The sequence below is a fragment of the Leopardus geoffroyi genome, chromosome B2 (assembly GCF_018350155.1).
Source record: "Leopardus geoffroyi isolate Oge1 chromosome B2, O.geoffroyi_Oge1_pat1.0, whole genome shotgun sequence".
Lineage (NCBI taxonomy): Eukaryota > Metazoa > Chordata > Mammalia > Carnivora > Felidae > Leopardus > Leopardus geoffroyi.
Genome location: NC_059332.1, coordinates 11474520 through 11494238, shown reverse-complemented (window position 1 = coordinate 11494238; position 19719 = coordinate 11474520). Strand labels below are relative to the sequence as shown.

Sequence of the window (19719 nt, the reverse complement as noted above, 5' to 3'; positions counted from 1 at the left end):
ACAAAGACTATAAATAAGGATAAAGACTAAGAGAGCCTCATGGGAGTTCAGGTGAGGCTCCACCAACAAGCAAGCTGTGAAGAAAAGAAAAAAGCACTTGGTTTTCAGAGCGTTCTGGATTTTGGAATGGCAGGTGAGGGATGGAGGGCCAATTTCCATGAAGATCTCTAAGCTGTGCTGACCCCAGGGAGCCTTCCAGTGGAGAGACGATGTCCCATTCATACGGTCTCTATGTACCAATGACCAGAGCGAGGGCCTGGAGGACACGTGCTGGAGACCTGGGCCTGGCCTGGACTTTAGGGGCATATGCACCTACTCAGGGGGATCAGAGAGGTATGTGGGGAAAAGAAAACAGCCCTGGACTGGGCCGCAGTGGAAAAGGTTCAGAGGCAGCTTCCCTCCCTCTGAACCGGTTATTTTGGGAAAAGCATAAGACCAACTCAGCAAGCATCCACAGGCTGGCCAAGGTGTCATAAAAAATAGTTCCATGCTTACACGTTGGCTTAAGTAGCATGTCTCAACATTGTCTGGCCAGAAAAAAAAATCCTCCTGCCTTTCATTTTGTTCGAGCGAAGTGACTTCCTATTGTCCTAAACTATGTGCTTCTCATGCTCTAACAAATCACCACAAATGCAGTGGCTTAAAACAACACCTATTTTCTGACAGTTCTGGAGGCCAGAAGTCCAGAACATGTCTCATGGGGCTAACATCAAGGTGTCAGCAGAACTGCCCTAGGGGACTGTCTGTCTCCTTGCCATTTCCACCTTCCACAGGCTGCCCGCATTCCGGGGCTCACGGCCCCTTCCTCCACCTTCAAACAAGAGCTGGACGGTGAAGGCTTTCCATCACTCTGCATCACTCTGACCAACTCTGGCCCTCCTACCTCCCTCTTTCACTTTTAAAGAGCTTTGTTTTTATTTTTTTTTTAACTTTTTACATTTATTTTGAGAGAGAGAGACAGAGCGTGTGAGTGGGAGAGAGGCAGAGAGAGAGGAGAGAGAATTCCAAGCAGGCTCCACACTGTCAATGCAGAGCCCAACACAGGGCTTGAACTCACGAACTGTGAGATCACGAATGCAGCCGAAATCAAGAGCCAGAAGCTTAACAGACTGAGTCACCCAGGTGTCCCTAAGGAGCTTTGTTTTTACATCAGGTCCACCTGGATACTCTCCTCATCAAAAAATCTTAATCACATCTGCAATACCCTCGGCCTTTCAAGGTCACGTATGCAAAAGTTTTGGGGATTAGGACATGGACATATTTAGGGGGCGGGGAGGCAGTATGTCTACAACAGTACCTAAATTTCTTTTGCATTCCCAGCGTCTAATGCAGTGGCAGACACAGAGCAGAGGCTTAATCAATGTCTGCTTGGCCCTCATCCATATTACTTAAATGTCTCCAACCATCAACTTCCTCATCTATCAGTAGAGAAAAATACCTATTAAGAGCCTCACATGAAATAATGCAGACGAAAGTGCTCTGAAAACTATAAAGAACAAGCAGACAAGATCCCACTGACTAGTAGTGGGGAGTACATGCATCCATTTGTGAAACAGCTAGCATATAAATAAGGAACGACAGCATGATGCTAAGAGGATTCCATTCAATTTGGTAAGTCATTATGGAAGACAGTTGCTGGGGATCTAAATCATGTTATCACGTGGCCTTGAGGTAGTCCAGCTTGGGACATGGCCTAATTTAGTGCCCAAATTAAAGAGGGCGCTATAATGTCTACTCTGGGGCAAAAGCATCAACTAGGACTCTTGCAGGCAAACAGAACACATGGTCACCCCAAGTATACTGCCTGGGGGTTTCACCCAGGTCAGTCACCACAAGTATACTGGCCCTGGAGCCAGACTGCCTGCAACCAGATGCAGATCCACACTCAGACCTCTGAGACCTGGGGCACGTTACTTAACCAATCTCTGTCTTGATTTCCTCATCTATAAAATAAGGATAACAGACACCCCCCGCCTCATCCCCGCCCCTGCGACGCTAATGTGAGGATGAGTTATTACATGTGGAGCATTCAGAACAGCGCCTAGAACACAGTAAGAGGTCAGTACAAGTTAGTGATCATCACCCTTCAAGGCCAGCCATACTCTAATTTCTCACACATTCCCAGCACAGAACTTCTAGTGTTTTCCCATAGGCCCAGCCAGAAGGCAAAGGGCTGGCATGGCTTAGCAGCAGTAAACAAATCTCTACGAGGACTGACAATCTTTTTTGTTGACACCTGCTTCCTAATACCCCCCTTTCTGCTTTCCCATCCCAGCTCTTGAGCTCACTGTGGATCACAGAGCTGCAGCCCAGGCCTGGGCTCCTACAGAGCTTTGTCATGAAATCTAGCAAAACCCTTTGTTATTAGAGAGGGAGACAGGCTGACTGGAAGATTAACTCCCTAAAGCGGCAGTCTCTGCAGTGAGTGCCGCTGTGTCCAGCTGATAGAGGGGGTGATATCTTACTTCTAATTTTAAACTTTGGAACACTAAAATTATAATGTGCTAGCGTCATTTTTAAAATGCAAGCGGCACCAACATGTTCCTGCCTCTATTACCCCTTGCCACTTCTGTCCTAAATGAAACCCCAAGTTATGTCTCAGCAGAAAGATGTTACAAGTACAAACTAAACTACTTCTGCAGAACTTAAAAAAATTTTTTTTTTACTGTTTATTTTTGAGAGAGACACAGAACGCAAGTGGGAGAGGGGCAGAGAGAGAGGGAGACACAGCATCCAAAGCAGGCTCCAGGCTCTGAACTGTCAGCACAGAGTCCGATGCGGGGTTCAAACCCACAAACCGCGAGATCACGACCTGAGCCGAAGTTGGACGCTTAACCGACTGAGCCACCAAGGCGCCCCTCTTCTGCTGAACTTTTATGCTATTTACACAGGTTATAAAAATAATAGCTGCAAATTAATATTGATTCAGTGCCAGGCACTGTTCTGAGCCCATTATGGGTATTTGAGCTCCAACAATTCTATGAAGTAGGGACTATTATTATCCCCCATTTACAGATGAGAAAAAGAAAACACAGAAGGGTAAAAGGAAGGAATGAACTCTTGACAGTCTGGCTTCCTCTGCTTCCTCTCCTGCTGGAAAGCCAAGCTCGCTCTGGCCCAGCAGGTGCCATCCTGGGAGACTAGTTACAGAAAACAAGCACTTCACCTGCCTGTGTGCAGAATGCCTTCATCTCCTTTGTCTGTCTGGCAAACTCCTACACATCCTGCACCACCCTGCCCTCTGTCAGCCTCCAGTGTGCATCCCTGGGTACACTGAAGGCAAACAGTGAGTTTTCGATATGGCAGGTATTCAGTAACTGCTCCATTTTTTTTTAGGTATTGATGTTTAAACAGCATTAGCCATACAAAGGGCTTCAGAGCAGCTTTTGTTTTCAGGGTACGCTCCTTGGGTTAATCTAAGACAGAATTTGATTTAGAGAACTGTGATGTGCACTCACGCAAGACCGCATCATACACGAGGATACCCTGCGGGCCGCGGCACGGAGCTTCACGCACATAAACCTCACACGTTTCGGCAGAGGCAGGCTGTTGGTTTTCCTCAGCTCAGTTTACTAAAGCTACACGGACCCAGAACCACATGCCGCCGGAACCATTCGTCGCTTCTAACGCAACAAGTCCCCCAAGACACACACGCAGCCCGGAGTCGCCCCGGCCACCTTACTTGTTAATGTTGCTGCCTTCTTTCAGTCGCTCTCCCGCGGCTCCCGTTTTGGACACTCTCTCGCTACCCGCCAGGTCTACCAGGCTGACCTTACTGACCTTCTCTCCGGAGTTCTAGTTGGAGGAAACAGGACAACAACACACGTGAGTGCAAATGCAGATGTCTACGCGGATGTTGGTACTGTAACTGAGGGCAGCCTCAGCGGCCAGGCCCCTGCAGCAGGGCAGGTAAGAAGCTATACAGACTCGCATTTGCACGGTCAAATTTAAACTGCCGTGCGAACGCAGTGCTTGTTGTATAGCTGGGGAGCAAGCACGCTCAGCTTTCAGAATATAGTCAGGAAGCGGGAGGTTTTCTGTGCCTTTGAGGGAACACCAGCACGTGAAGATGCCTGCATATTCAGGTCAAATTCCTCTCCTTTCGAAAAAGTGTTCTTTAGGCTAAAGACTGTGGTTTTTTTCTTTAACAGCCCTTAAGGGTTATGAGGTAGACACAGCTGTTTTTAGGGGAATTTCAGGATGAAAGTATACATATTAAAAGCTGTATGGCGACATCATCATGCTCTTTAGGGAGTTTACACAAGAAACCCTATATTTTTTTAAAGTTCTATATAAAGGAAGACCTAATAAACTAAATGATTTAAGCAAAGTGGCTCAGCTAGTAAGTAGGAAAGCCCACACAAAATTCTCAGAAGCAGAACCCAACCCAAACACTTCACTGCTGCAGATATCTGAGTTCTTTTATTGCCACCAAAGGCTCCCCCCTGTCCCTCACCCCAGACTGCAGGTCAAAAAGCGTCTGCGTGATTATGATGTTGAACACAGCATGGGAGCGGCTACTTTCTTCATTCATGTTGGTTGCAGCTACGGTCCGAGACTTATTTCCCTCAGACATCAATGACTCAATATCCTAGAGGCAAAGCATAGGGAAAACATCAGAAGCAAACACATGGGAATGCAGTCCCGCCTACGAGGTGTACAGATTAATGACCATCCCTGGGACGCAGGGTCACCGCCCTTCCACCCGAACCTCCGCGGGGCACGGTGGGAGCCTTTACCTCCCTCTCTGCTTTCTAAGATACGAGATGTTTCCCCCAGTCTGGCCCTCCCACAATTGTCCCCTTTCTCTGTTCAGCACCTTTTTTTTGCCCTGGCAAGTTCCTAGGGAAGAAAAGAAATGTGTATCGAGCTCCAGATAGTAACAGTAGTGACCTTATTTTATTCTAACTCTCCTGTGCTTCACACTCTGCATGGCTGTCTACTGCTTTTGTGTCCCCCTCCTCCCACACCGTGCTTCTCCAAGGACAGGGACTTTTCCTTATTCATCCTTGGACACCTGTCTTCGAACACTGGGAACCTATGGGCTCTCACACAATGTTTGATGAATAAGTTTTATAAAAGATGCATTCTCCTGATGTTACCCACAGAACACTGACGTTCATGGAGGTCAAGTTAACTTTTCCTACATCTAGTCAGAGACGGAGCGGGGAAGCAAATCACAAGCTCCGTGGCTCTTACTAATAAGTGACAGGGTGAGATGGACACTGACCCCCAGCACACTGAGCTAGGACCCACACACCTGAGCGAAGGTGCTGACTTAGCACCTTTACGCCAGAGAGTTTTCCATTCGCTTCAGCACCTAAGTGCTTCTAAAGTGATGACTGCACTCTGGTTCTGATTTGAGCAACACTAAAACCTTCTTCATCTAAATGGCTGGAGGGAGTTATCTCACAGATTAATTTTAGTCACACTGAGTCCAAGGTGATGATGGGACGGCCACAACCTCCAGACCACACACCTAGATAGAGGATGTTTTGGCTCACTCGTCTGTCTGCATCCCTCAGCAACACAGAGCAGGTTGTTTTGGGGGGTTTCCGGAGCAGTGACAATAGAAGCAAGGTCAAAACATCTAGTCGGGAATATATAGAGGCGTTAAAGTCAAGTAGCAGGAGAACAAGACGGGTCAGTCAATGGAGAGAGGAGCAATTCGGACAAACAGAAGAACCAGAAGAGTGAAAAGCAATGGAAACGGGCACAGGAGACCCTGTCAGAGGGAGGAGCGTGAATTTACTACCCAACACTGCTTATGTGCGTCTAGACTTCTCTAGGAGGACATCACTGGCAACCTTGGGGAGGCCATTTTCAAGAAAGTGGTATGAAAGAAAATATTCAGCAACTCAAAATGCCAAGCCTCTTAGCCACACTGTAATGCCTTCACAACAAAGCAGGTTGAAGGTGTTTCTTTCCGTGTAGGGGATGTTGCTACTGGGATCCCGAGACCACACGTGGTACCAATATGCTATAAAGCATTCACATAAAAAATACATTCAACATTACTTACATGCTTCAATTTACCACCATTTTTTTTTAATGACTTTTTTTTTTTTTAATGACACTTACCTCAAAACTAGTGACAGCCAGCTGGGATAAACCATCTACATATGGCCCCAACACTTTATGCTCTCGAACTTTAAGAGACTGTCTATTCCTTTGGGAGGAAGGAAAAGGGAATGAATGAATCAGACCAAACTGGGAAGCTTTTCTTTCTTTTTAAGTACTCAGAAACTAAGATTGCAATATTTTTAATGATCAAAAAAATATTCTAAAAGCTACTTTATTTGGATTAGCAAAACAGCATTCCATATGAGGAATGTCTTTTATACTCTGATTTCTATTTAAAGTAGCTTACTCTATTTAAAAAATTCTATCTTTACTCCCAAACTAAACACCCAGGACACAGAATACTAGGTTAGACGAACTTGCTCTAGTAGATGAACTTTAGTTTTACATAGAAGAAAAGGAAGGAAGGAAGGAAGGAAGGAAGGGAGGAAGGAAGGAAGGAAGCCCTTTGGAAGACAGTTGGGCAGTACCTCATAAAGTCAGAGATTCAGTATCTTATTGCCCGCAAGTCCACCCCAGATGCAGTCCCTAGAAACCCCTACATTTGCAACACCCAAGAGGACACAACAAGAATGCTCAGAGCGGCACCGTAGCAGTAGAAAGTGGAAACCACACAGGCGACAGGCGTGAGACAGGCTATGGTAATCATATAATGGAACACCAAAAAGCAGTAAAAGTCAATGCATCCTTACTTCATATCATCAGAATGAATGAATCATGAACAGGAAACTACAAGTCAATGAAGGACATATATATGATAATGTCACACAAAGTTTCAAATTGTGCAAAATTATGTGCAAACTTTAAGAGGGGTGAAGATAATGAGAAACATAAAATTCCTAACAGTGGTGACCCTGGGGAGGGGTAGGGAATGGAATGGAATCCAAGAAAAACATATAGGGGCTCCAAAAATATTCGTCATGTTCCATTTTATTAAGCCAAATGGTAAAGAGGGTAGTCAATTTTATTATTATTTATATCTTACATGTGTTGTAAGTGTTCTTTCATATGCAAATAGTTAATAACTTTAAAGTAAATATAAACATTTCCCACGATTGGTTCACTTCCTTGTCACCTACCATTTTGATCGTATACCTTTGGTAACACCCTTGACCACACAGCAGCTAGAAGCATATAAAATAATTCAGGATACTGAATTGTATTTAGAGAATGACCTGAACACACAGAGACACCCCACAGACTTGAAACACAGGGTCAAAATGCACCACAGTATTAACAATGGTTATTTTTAGTTTTGAGGGATTATAGGTCATTTTTAGTTCTTACTACGTTTTGTCTATTTTCTGAATTTTCTATGAATATGTGTTAGTTTTAAGTCAGTAAAAAAAAAAATTAAGGAAGAAAAGTAAATGACCCTTTTTCTCTCTATGAATCAAGCTCATCTGGTTTTTATCACCTCATTTTTAAAAAGTACTGATGTGGGGATTTCCCCTTGGGTCCACTTACTCATAGTCTCTACGGGTGGGGCTCAGGCCAGCACATTCTTAAAAAGCCCCCCAACGTGATTCCAGCACACAGCCCAGGGAGAGAATGGCTTGCCCGGGCTGAGTTCTTTCAAGCCTTCAAGCACTTACTCTAATTTAGAGCTGCTGCTTTCCACATGAATGGGAGAACCAATGTGTCATTCTTAACTCAATTTGTATGAACAAGCCATGGTAGCAAAAATAATACCAACAGTAAAAACGTCTTTTTAAATGGCATACGTAAGCAACTTTATACGTGAATTTAGGATAAACTACATGTACTGGGTCTACCAGCAGGCTTTGGTTTCTCAGCGAATGAACTGAGACCAGAGCAGTGACCCAATGGCTCAAATAAATATATTCACTTGCAGTTTTAACTTAAGGATCATTTACAATTATTACCCCCATTATAAGCTTAATTGCAACCACTAACTTACCCTTTGGGGTCTAAAAGATCCCGAACTTTCTCATTATAAATTTCCATATAGGATACTTCGACTTTAAAGGTCTGTGACTCATTTTGCTCTAGGGAGATCCTTTTAAATAAAGCACAGCAGAGCCTTGGAATAAGGCCCAGCTGCTCAGCACTGCCCATCATGGAGAAAGATTTTCCTGAACCTGGAGAAGATCAAGCAGAAAGAAGGGAGGAAGCAGAGGAAGTGAAACATAATGCTTCCATCGTATGAGTTTCCTACATACAAACACCAGGGTCACATAGCAGAAGTAGCAAACATTGCCCTCAAACTCATGCCCTCGGGCAGTAAGGCAACTATTCTTTCTATAACACGCATGGTCTCCAGTTTGACAGAGGGATGCCTACAAATATAACGACTACAGATACATGATCTTGAAAAGTATGTATAGTAAGTATCAAGTATACATTATTGAGTAACATTGACAGTCCTTAGCCACAAAAATAGTTTATTTTTGTGAAAGTATCCTCTCACCGAGTCTCCTAGCTGTCCTGTGATGTGACAGCAGGGAGTACTGGCATGACTTAGTCTAACTTTATAACTGAAGCAATGTTAACGGCTGAGCCCCTAGCATGCTTCTGTTCTAAGTGTTCCAAGCACCTGTCTCACAATCTTGGTTTAATAATCCATCACCGCTCAAGGGGCACCTGGGTGGCTCAGTAAGTTAAGCGTCGGACTCTTGATTTCAGCTCAGGTCAGGACCTTATGGCTCACGAGGTCGAATCCCCCATCGGGCACTGTGCTGGCAGTGTGGAGCCTGCTTGGGATTCTCTCTCCACACCCCACTGTCTCTCTCTCTGCCTCTCCCCCACTCACATGCACACACGCACGTGCACGTGCCCTGTCTCTCTCAAAATAACTAAACTTAAAAAATATCCAACACCACTCTTGTGCCCAGGGAAGGTCCTCCGTATAGGATGATACTAAGAGTTGTTCTACCACTTTTTACTAGAACCTTTATACTGAGAAACTGGTAATTATTTTTCCAGTTCGAATACAGTTAAAACTACAATTTAGGAAAATGACACTTAACAGTTTGAAACTAGCCTTGCTCCATTACTCAGTTACCAAAATTGTTACCTTCAAAAGGAGGGGCCTTTTGATCATCAAATTCAGTTAAACCCACAAAATCAGAAGTATGTTTCTGTCACTTCCCAGGAAGTGTCACTAGAAAGTGCTTTCTAGTTCTAGGCTTTAAGAAATGCATATTTAATATAACTGACTATAAATACAGCTACTTACCTGTCTGTCCATATGCAAAAATACAAGCATTATACCCCTGGAAGGCTTTTTCAAGAATTCCTTCCCCAAGGCACTTGAAAACCACTTCTTGACCTAAAAAGTAAAATAAAAAAACAACCAAAGAAAAGAATGATTTTTCCTGACATGTTTGGATTAGTAACAGAGTCCCGGTTATTAACAATAGTCTCTCAATCCAAAAAAGATGTTAAAAGTGTATTGTGTGACTACTTTTGAGGGCCGTGTATTAAGAGCTCAGTTCCTGGATTAGTTCATGATTCTACCCGTTCTTTCCCTCTTGGGACACTTCTCCAGGCACTGATGCTGGAAGGGCCACACCGAAGCATCGTTTAAATTCTGTTGTGCTTCCTCCCAAGAGTTGGTATTAAAATGGCATTCGACATAATGGTCCTATCTCCCCATCTGGATTCTGAGCTTGCAGTGAGCTGGAGCCTTGTCAGACGCATCTCGAGAGGTGTAAGTACCTAGCACAGTGCAAAGTACGGGCCAAGTGCAGAGAAACTGTTCATTGTTTGGTGGGTGGGGCGGGGTGTGGACCAAAGGCACCTGTCTCCTTGTCCCCATGGTGGGCTGGAGGAGGAGTTCCCTTCTGCGGGCCTGCCTACAGCTTACTGCAATTCTTGGCGGATGTTCAGTCATGCGCAATACAGCCAGTAGCAACCGGCTGAAGAGAAAAGTGTGAAAATCTTTTTCAACAGTGAAGGCGGCATTTACTACCCTTTGAAATTTGTGACTTTCTAATATTCATTCCCCGTCATTAAGAGAATTAAAACGATGCTCTCCTTCCTGTGCTCTGCTACTCCTGAACAGTCACAATTACAGTATTTGCCAAAACTACTGGTTTAAGTACCTCTTTCCTCCAGTGGACTGAGAACCCCCCGATTGATGTCAGAGACTATAATCTGTTTATTTTTGTAATCCTAGGGCCTGGGACAAAATGCTTAATAAATGTTGGTTGAAAAGAATGAGTCCTTTTTTTTTAATCCTACACAACAATTCCTTTTGTTTGGAAGTAATGCAACAGAACATAAGCTCTCAGATGTACTTTCCTGCCAAGTTGGATCGGATTTTAGCAGTCCCTTGTTACATTGGGGCACCTCGTGGCTGCAGAATGGGACTCTTATAAATGTTAAATGTGAAACAAGTAATATTTTCAACCATTAGGTTGGCGAAAAACAAAATTTTGGCAACAATATAGCTAGACTGAGGAAATACAGGCATCTTCATAACCTGCTGGTGGGAGAAAAAACAAATGCAGCCATTTGAAGAAAACCTTGCAGCACCTTTGAAAGAGAATATAAATAAGCCCATACTCTGGCCCACCGTGAGGCACGCGTCCTAGAGGCATTCCCACAAGGGACCCCTGTAATAGGATGCTCATGGCAGCATTATTTTTCTTCTTCTTTTTTAAATGTTTGTTTATTTTTGAGAGAGAGAGAGAGGGAAGGGACGGGGGGGGGGGGCAGAGGATTCAAAGAGGGCTCTGTGCTAACACTAGTGAGCCCAAGGTGGGGCTCGAACTCACAAGCTGTGAGATCATGACCTGAGCCAAAGTCGGATGCTCAACCGACTAAGCCACCCAGGCTCTCCAGGGCAGCATTATTTCAATTCTCTAAGTTGGAATAAAGTTAAATGCCCATTAATAAGGGAGTAGAGAAATAAAATGTGACTATTTTATATGACAAAGATAACAAACCATGTAAAAAAAAAAAAAAAACAAACGTGTGTAAACAATGCTGGAATTCAAAAACATTGCTGCATTTAACCAAAGTCATGTGCAAACTATACATACAATGTAAAGAACTTATGTCAAATAGAGGGAGAGAGAGAGAGAGAGAGAGAGAGAGAGAGGGAAAAGCACTAAAGTTAAAAAAAATGAAATGGGAGAAAAAATGCCAAATTGATATAACCTTATTTCTCTCTGACCTCTACCATCTAGTGCAGAGCCTGGTACCTAAGAGTATTTAAAACATGCTGGTGTACCACACGGATTTTTTTGAAGGGTATAACCACCCCAAACACACAGGTTTGTTGTGAAGACCAACTAAAGATGTGTGTGTGTGCACGTACTCATGTACAGACTGAAAAGAAGGCAATGACAAAGTTAACACCCACTACGTCACCATTTTTTTCTGGTGCGTCTTCTCAAAAGATCTTCCTTATCCTACATGGACTCCCCCAAGGCCCACGCCCAAAGGCAGGCCTTAAATCTGGAGCAGAGCCCTGCCGTGTAGAACACAGGAGTTGAACACAGCCCGCGCTCAGGCTTGTGAGACCTGACCGTGGTCCTCAGCCAGACCCAAGTGCCGGCCACCCGCAGGCTCTGAAGGCACCCCTTTCTTGGCACAAGCAGATGAATGGAGCCATCTTGTTGGATCTCCCACCCTGGTCAACCAGCCCCTCAGGAAGTGGGTGAGGGTGGGGACAAGATGCTTCGAGGCTTGGCTAGAGGGTGAGGGTGGGGACAAGATGCTTCGAGGCTTGCTTCGAGGCTTGCCCGTAATTCATGATTTCAACTCCTATTCGGTAACTTGAAAAAAAGCTCCTGCTTGAGCTGACTGCAGGATTCAACTGCAGGGGAGCACTGTGGTTAGAGCATGACCATGGCCACTCAGTCAGGAACCTCTCTCTTCCTATGTTAGGTAGTGAGATACAATACTTCTGACTTATGCACCTGAGGCTGAGCAGGATGGAAATATGAGGACTTAATTTTCTCCATATTCTTTTTTTTTTTTTTAATGTTTATTTTTGAGAGAGAGAAACTGCATGCGTGTGAGTGGGGAAGGGGCGGGGGGGTGGGGCTAGGATCTGAAGCGGGTTCTGTGCTGACAACAGAGAACCTGATGCAGGGCTTGAACTCATGAACTATGAGGTCATGACCTGAGCCAAAGTCAGCTGCTTAACGGACTGAGCCACCCCAGGCACCCCTCTTCATATTCTTTTAAAGGCAAATCACAGTGTTGCTTATTCTTAGTACAAATGGTCTTTTAAACTAAAGATTAGTCAAAAACAAACAAACACAAAAAACCAAGAATGAGTGCTACAGAGCTACATGAAATAGGTTTAAGGCATGTCAGGTGAAGAAAAACCACAAAACAATCCAAGATATGTATACTAAAATTGCACACAAAATAGACCAAATGATTAGAGAATTCTCCAGGATGTAAAAATATAAGCATAAACTGGTTTGGGGGCACCTGGGTGGCTCAGTCAGTTGAGCATGTGACTCTTGATTTTGGTTCAGGTCGTTATCCCAGGGTTGTGGGACTGAGCCCCGCAGCAGCATGGAGCCTACTCAAGATTCTCTCTTTCTCCCTCTGGCTCCGTCCCCTGCTCACATTCTCTCTCTCTCTCTCTAGGGGGGAAGAAAACTTAAAAAAAAACAAAACAATAAATTGGTTTTGCCTATGTCGAAATTATTACAAATACTAAAGAGGATATAAATGAACCTTTTAAAGTTGGATACTTTTATTATTTATGCAACTTCTTAGTTGACAGTTTTTATCATCTGCTCTGTTTGCATTGCACTTTGTGTTTTACATCATTGAATCCTTGCAGTACCCAGCACCAGAGGGTATGGATTGTGATCTGAACGGAGGCTGGGGCTCGGAAAGGGGGATCATTTGCCCAAGATCACACCGCCAGTGAGCGGCAGGGCCCGGGTCTGTCTGCACTGACTCCTGAACGTTAAGGCAGATGCTTAGCCATCATCAGCGACTCACGTTGCAGGACAACTAGGAATCTGATACTCCCACCTCTGGTCTCCTTGGTTTTGTTTAGATTTTTCTCACCAACTCTAGAACTCACCACACCGCGCTGTTTTTTTCCATTTTTCTCTACCCCTGGGTGGTGAAAACGGCTGCTCTTGTGTCTTGGAAGAGTCCTTGGCACACAGTAGGCACTTTTATTTCCCAAGTTATTCCTCTGTTGACATAGCTGTCCTCAGACTAAAGTGTATTTAATTGGAGGCTCCTTTCCTCATTAGTGAGGACTGACGCATCAAAATATTATTTGCTGAACTTAGAAAGAAATGTTCAATTGCATTAGAGTTTATACTTTGATCAAAGTATGGCTGTTTTTGAAATTCTAATGAGCCCCTGAAGACTACAGTACCCTTGGTTAAATAAGGCACTGGGGACAGACATGAATAGATGTGTTAACGTAATATGTATACTAATTGGACAATTTTGATAAAAATTACAGATTATACTTTTCCTGGCACCCATATAGTAGCCTCCTGGAAATTAAAACAAAATATACGTGACAGAAAAAAAACAAACTAGTCTCTCTGATTTCTACTAAATATGTGCATATGCTTTTCAAAAAGTCAAGTTTTCTTAGACATTTAGCTATGCTAGACAGACGGAATATAATTCAGATTTAACATATTTAATAAAGTTTTAGTTATAAGTAAGAAAGGAAAAACTTCTGGGGAATACAAAATGGAATATGAAAAAGTAGAAAACAATTATACTGTGTTTCTGGAAAGAGTTCATCTCGTTTCCATCCTTAAATAACCATCTCGAAGCAGAATTTGTAAAAAGATAAATACAAAGAACTATTGTTATATTCATGTATTTTTACAGTTTTAAGCAAGACTGGATTCTAGAGAGACTGGAATACATTTTGTCACTATGGCTTCATGTCTTAAGGGAAATTTATTCTTCTTTACGACAGGAAATAATGAAGACTTTCCCACCTCCACAAAGTTACATCAACATTACTATTTTTTTAATAGCTGCTTAGCTTCCCATTGTATGTTTAACTGATGCAATCAGTTCCCCACTATGGATATTTAGATTATTTCCTTTTTCTTACGTATTTATCTTCGAGCACTTTTCTATTGACTTTACCAGGCAAAACTCCAAAAAATCTAATTACTGAGTCCTCTAGCAATGCACCCTCAACAACATAGCTATTATCATTCTTCTTGGTTTTGACAAAACTAAAATTTTCCTTTCCTTTGTTTATTGCTCACTTTGTACGCATTCTTTAGTAAATTGATTACTTGGGTTGTATGTTTCTTTTTATAAATCAATTGGTTTAGTCATTGATTTTCTTACTTAAAAATGCTCATCATGTATCAAAGGTATTAACCTTTGGTCTACTCTATGTTGTAAATATTGTTTCCTAATCTGTCATTTACTTTTTAATCTCATGTTGGTTTTTGTCATACAAAAGATTTTGGTTGTTCATATCCAAATCTTTCACCTTTTCCTTTGTAATTTTTCTTATGGTATATGTTACGCTTTTATGCTTCCAAAATCCTTTTGTTTTATTATTACCCCAAATTATATAGGGATTCACCTAGATTTTCTTCTAGTTCTGTTATTTTTGTTTTTTACAGTTTTATTTTCAAACCTGAACTCTGCCCCTTACCAGCTGTGTGACCTTGAGCAAGTTCTGAGTTTCTACATTAGTAAATCAGGAACAATGACTGCTACCTTACTGGGTTGCTGGTATGATTTAATAAGGCAAGAAAGGTAAAGCATATACCATAGGGCCTGGCTGGTGTAAGTATAGAATATATTTTAGTTAATATCCATTGTTATCATCATCCCTTCAATCTTTAATCAACTATAATTAATTTTGGTAGAGAGAAGGAGGTAAACATCTAATTATTTTTCCTTAAAACAGTTCCTTCATTGGGATGAGCCTGGGTGGCTCAATGGGTTAAGCATCTGACTCTTGATTTCGGCTCAGGTCATGATCTCAAGGTTTGTGAGATCAAACTCAGCATCAGGCTCCACGCTGACAGCGCAGAGACTGTTTGGGATTCCCTATCTGCCCTTCCTCCACTCACACTTACTCACGCGCTCTCTCTCAAAATAAATAAACTTAAAAAAAAAAATAGTTCCAGGGGCGCCTAGGTGGCTCAGTCGGTTAAGTGTTTAACTTCAGCTCAGGTCATGATCTCACCGTTTGTGAGCTCGAGCCCCATGTCAGGGTCTGTGCTGACAGCTCAGAGCCTGGAGCCCACCTTGGATTCTGTGTCTCCCTCTCTCTCTGCCCTCCACCCCCTGCTCACACTCTGTCTCTCTCTCTCTCTCAAAATAAATAAACATTAAAAACAACTAAAAAAAAAATAGTTCCTTCATCTTTTCAACCATTCTGTGAGGTAATTCAATTTCAAAGATAAAAGAAAAGATACTTATTCTTAGAAAAAAATTTTAAAGGAATCATGTATTGCATTTCTCTAGCAATGGAGAACTTTTTTTATGTTTATTTATTTTTGAGATAGAGAAAGTGTGAGTGGGGGAGGGGCAGAGAGAGGGAGACAGAGGTTTCGAAGCGGGCTCTGTGCAGACAGCAGTGAGCCTGATGTGGGGCTCAAACTCGCGAATCGTGAGTTTCATGCCCTGAGTCGAAGTTGGACGCTCAACCAACTGAGCCACCCAGGCACCCCTCTAGCAATAAAGAATATTTTTAAATATTTCACTGGCCAAATATAATGGTGGGGCACTCTCACACATGAAAGAGAGTGAGAGATTGAGCAAGTATATGGTAGTAGGGTATTATGTTTTATTTGTGTTGGTGTGTGTGTATGTATTTGTGTGTTGGGTGTACATGGGATTATATGCGTGTTGGGTGTATGTGTAAGTGTGTGTGTTGGGGGTGTGTGTGGCATGTGTTTTGGGTTGTATGGGGGTATGTATATGTGTGTATGTGTGTTGGGGGTACATGTATGTCTATGCTGAGGGTATGTGTATGTCGGTGTGTATGTGTGTTATGTTGGGGCATCATGAGGAGAGGAAGAAAAAACAACATTATTTGGGGCAGGATATGCCAACCTAATACTGTCCAGTGGAGGAAAAATATTTACTATTGTGTCATAACATTATCTCAGAAGGGTACAGGGGGTAAAAACCAACATAATAAAACCTATCAATAAAACTGCAAATAGATAACATATGATAAGAAACAACTATAAAAATACCAGACTGTCAATCAAAGCCTTAAAATGCACTGTGGACTCTTTATACAGCCTCCTGTCCTCCTCAACATAACTGGCTCCCCATGAGACACAAAGGAGGACTACACTTCACTCTGATACAGAGAAAACATTAAATATCAAAGAGCCTTATGTGGTCTGTTAAGGAGAGTTTGGTTGATCCAAAAGACTGAAGGTTTCCTGCTTTGTTCATTTCTATTTTTTAAACCCAGCAGTCCCCTTTTGCAGCGCAGCAGAAAAAAACAAAACAAAACAAAACAACTTGCCAATGGCTTGTCGAAGCTCACTTTGCAAAAAAATGGGGCTGTTTATGTTGGATGGTGGGAATCAGGGAATCCATAAAAGATGCGGTATCTTCACCTAAATGTTTGCTGACCATCGCTCACCCGCAAAGAGAACAAAGCGAAATGTTGTATGTCTAGGGGAATGCACAACAGCCCATAAGGGAAAGTTCAGAAGTCCTTGGCAAGCAGGAAGATCTGAGTATTTGTTTCTATCCCAGACAAGCCAAGCAAAGCCACAACACTGTCAAACCCAAGAGGTTTGTGGCTTTTCAGCAGCACCGATGCCAGAGAGGAAGTGCCCTTCTCTAGACACAGCCCCACGTGTCTACGGCAGGGAATCCACAGGACAAACCTAACCTCATTTGTTAATAACCATGACCAAAAAGACACCAATTTCCTCTGTGGGGTTTATGCTTAAAACCACCTACGGCCGTATGGACAAGTCTTAAAACACAGGCATGCCCAAAGCAATCTGCAACATAATTTCACAGTCGCAGAGAGGGCTCCTGTATGGAATTTCTGCAACCAAGGTTAGACACCTGACCCAACCAACCCTACATCACATATATAATACAGATCTTTGAAAAGTGAATACCCTTGGGGCGCCTGGGTGGCGCAGTCGGTTAAGCGTCCGACTTCAGCCAGGTCACGATCTCGCGGTCTGTGAGTTCGAGCCCCGCATCGGGCTCTGGGCTGATGGCTCGGAGCCTGGAGCCTGTTTCCGATTCTGTGTCTCCCTCTCTCTCTGCCCCTCCCCCGTTCATGCTCTGTCTCTCTCTGTCCCAAAAATAAATAAACGTTGAAAAAAAAAAAAAAGAAAAGAAAAGTGAATCCCCTGAGTCCCCACGCTTGTGCATAATCTGTCCCTACTGGGGATCGCAGCAAGGATTCAAAGCTATTACGTGTGTGCACTGAGAACTGAGCAAGCAAGGTCATTCTCTCTCCATAGCAGGACCCTGATAGCAAAGCGCAGAAGAAGACCAAGTAGGGACCAAAGAGAAAATGCACGTACCAATCACATGCCCAACACCTGACTACCAAAGAGGTAGTTACAGAGGCGTATGTTCTAAGAAAAGGGAGAACAAAACAGGAGGGCGTAATCCCTGTCTTATTTACAACCTGCATTAAGCAAGGTAGTCTCACGTAGATCATGGCTGAATAAAACAGTAAGTGTGGCAATATGCAGCTAGACATGACATATGCATGGAATATTTTTCGTTTTTCTTTAAAAAAATTTTTTTAATGTTTATTTTTGAAAGAGAGACAGAGCATGAGCAGGGGAAGGGCAGAGAGAGAGGGAGACACAGAATCCAAAGCAGGCTCCAGGCTCAGAGCTGTCAGCACAGAGCCCGACGTGGGGCTCGAACTCACAGACGGTGACATCATGACCTGAGCCGAAGTTGGACGCTCAATTGACTGAGCCACCCAGGCGCCCCATGTTTCTCATTTCTCCAAAGTGGGAACATAGAAAGAGCATTCAAGATTTCAACACAATCCACACTTTTGTCGGTTTATACAGAGTCTCCTGTTTTCTTTCTTGTCTCTTTTCTCTCTGGAGTGAGAGTGGAAAAAAATGTCTGAACTCAGTATTTGTGACATGCAGCTCGCGGGCCTGCTCGTTTGTGAGTGTGTTTCCCCACCTCCAAGCAGGGCTGATGGCCACTGAGATTCTGAGGAGCGTGGGTCTGGCAGGGGGCCCAGTTCCAAATGAGAGCACCTGGGTCCTACAAGACCAAAGGGGTCCCCCCACCAACTCTGCCATCGCAAGGAATGCCCAGCCCAGACCAGGCTTCAGCAAATCCCTCTCCCAAACAGCACAGCTCAGAAACTGTCCCATGTAGTGAAGTTAAGCCTGGTTTAAGTTAAATGACCAAAAACTACAGAGTTCAGACAAAATTAAAAAAAAAAAAAAAAAAAAAGGAGGCTTTAAGGATTGACCTGGTGACACTAGACTTAAGTTTTAATCAACCTCAGAAGTTTGCCATGAAGGGACTTGGGTAAAAGGATCCAGAGGAACTGGGCCATGAGGGTGCAGGGAGAGCACGGGGCCATTTTTCATCATGGTGTCCAAGGGCTATCAGATTTGCAGTGCCTGGGAGTTCTGCTTGCAGCATGGCACAGGGTGACTCACCCAGAAAGACATTTCCACCCCAGCAACGGTGCTGGGACGAGTCATGAGCTGGCAGTGAACCTCGGCTGCTTTTTTGTTGGCAGATAAGGTGGCTGACTCACCCAAGGGGATGGTCAGGCATCGGTGCCCAGGATGGAAGGAGAAACTAAGCCACCTTGTGCGTGAGGACAGTCTGACAGAGAATGTATTTTGAGTTATTCTGTAGGGTGTTTTCACATAAACCATCTGCTGAGAAAGAAAGCGTTCCTCATTTCTGTCGGATATATTCTCTCTGGTACAGGAGTAGGCCTGACCCCAAATCCCTCCTGGACTGTGGGGAGCACAATATTGACAGCACGTGAGGGGAGATTAAAATAAAGCCCAAACCAAACATAAGCATTCGGGACTCCAGAGAACGTCTGACAGGAGGGAGAACACTATTAGAATTATTCCTGGCCGGGTTCCAAGCCAGAGGACTGCAACGTGATTTCCGCATACAGCCACTTTTGGGGGATGGCAGAGAAGAGAGGATGGCCTGGAATTACAGGAGAATCCATAAAAACCTTCACATGTAATTGTCACTGACTCAAATCTATCTTTACAATTGCTTTTCAGCTCTCTCACAGGTAGGAGGACCTCCAAGAACCTCAGTTTTCTCATCTGCAAAACAGGGACAGTAATAGTTTCAACACGATTGACTACATGACAATTGAATGACCCACCGCAGGTAGAGGGGTGGGCACAGTGCTGGGAAGCTAGTGCTCAGAAGTGTACTGTCTATTGTGATTATTATCCACCTCCCTAAATAGCCTGCACTATGTTAAATGATGTCTCTGGGTACAAGTAAGGAATAGACAGGGATGAAGAAAGGAAAGCCTGTTAGAAGGTGGGGCTGGGTGGGATTGAAGAATAGTAGAGAGGGGCGCCTGGATGGCTCTGTCAGTTAAGCGTCCGACTTCGGCTCAGGTCATGATCTCACGGTTTGTGAGTTTGAGCCCGCACGGGGCTCTGTGCTGACAGCTCAGAGCCCGGAGTCTGCTTCGGATTCTGTGTCTCCCCCTGTCTCTCTGCCCCT

General features: G+C 43.7%; 1 protein-coding gene across 11 annotated transcripts in view; it reads right to left on the bottom strand.

The window, feature by feature from the left end:
* Window positions 1–19719, bottom strand: part of KIF13A (kinesin family member 13A) — a 216539-nt gene that overhangs the window by 77882 nt on the left and 118938 nt on the right. For all 11 annotated transcript variants that reach the window (XM_045497283.1, XM_045497284.1, XM_045497285.1 and 8 more), the window contains 5 exons: window positions 9281–9373; window positions 8003–8183; window positions 6082–6169; window positions 4457–4591; window positions 3683–3795 (listed from right to left, as the gene is read on the bottom strand). In XM_045497283.1, coding sequence (XP_045353239.1) covers window positions 3683–3795; window positions 4457–4591; window positions 6082–6169; window positions 8003–8183; window positions 9281–9373 — 610 coding nt within the window. The remainder of the gene's footprint in view (window positions 1–3682; window positions 3796–4456; window positions 4592–6081; window positions 6170–8002; window positions 8184–9280; window positions 9374–19719) is intronic.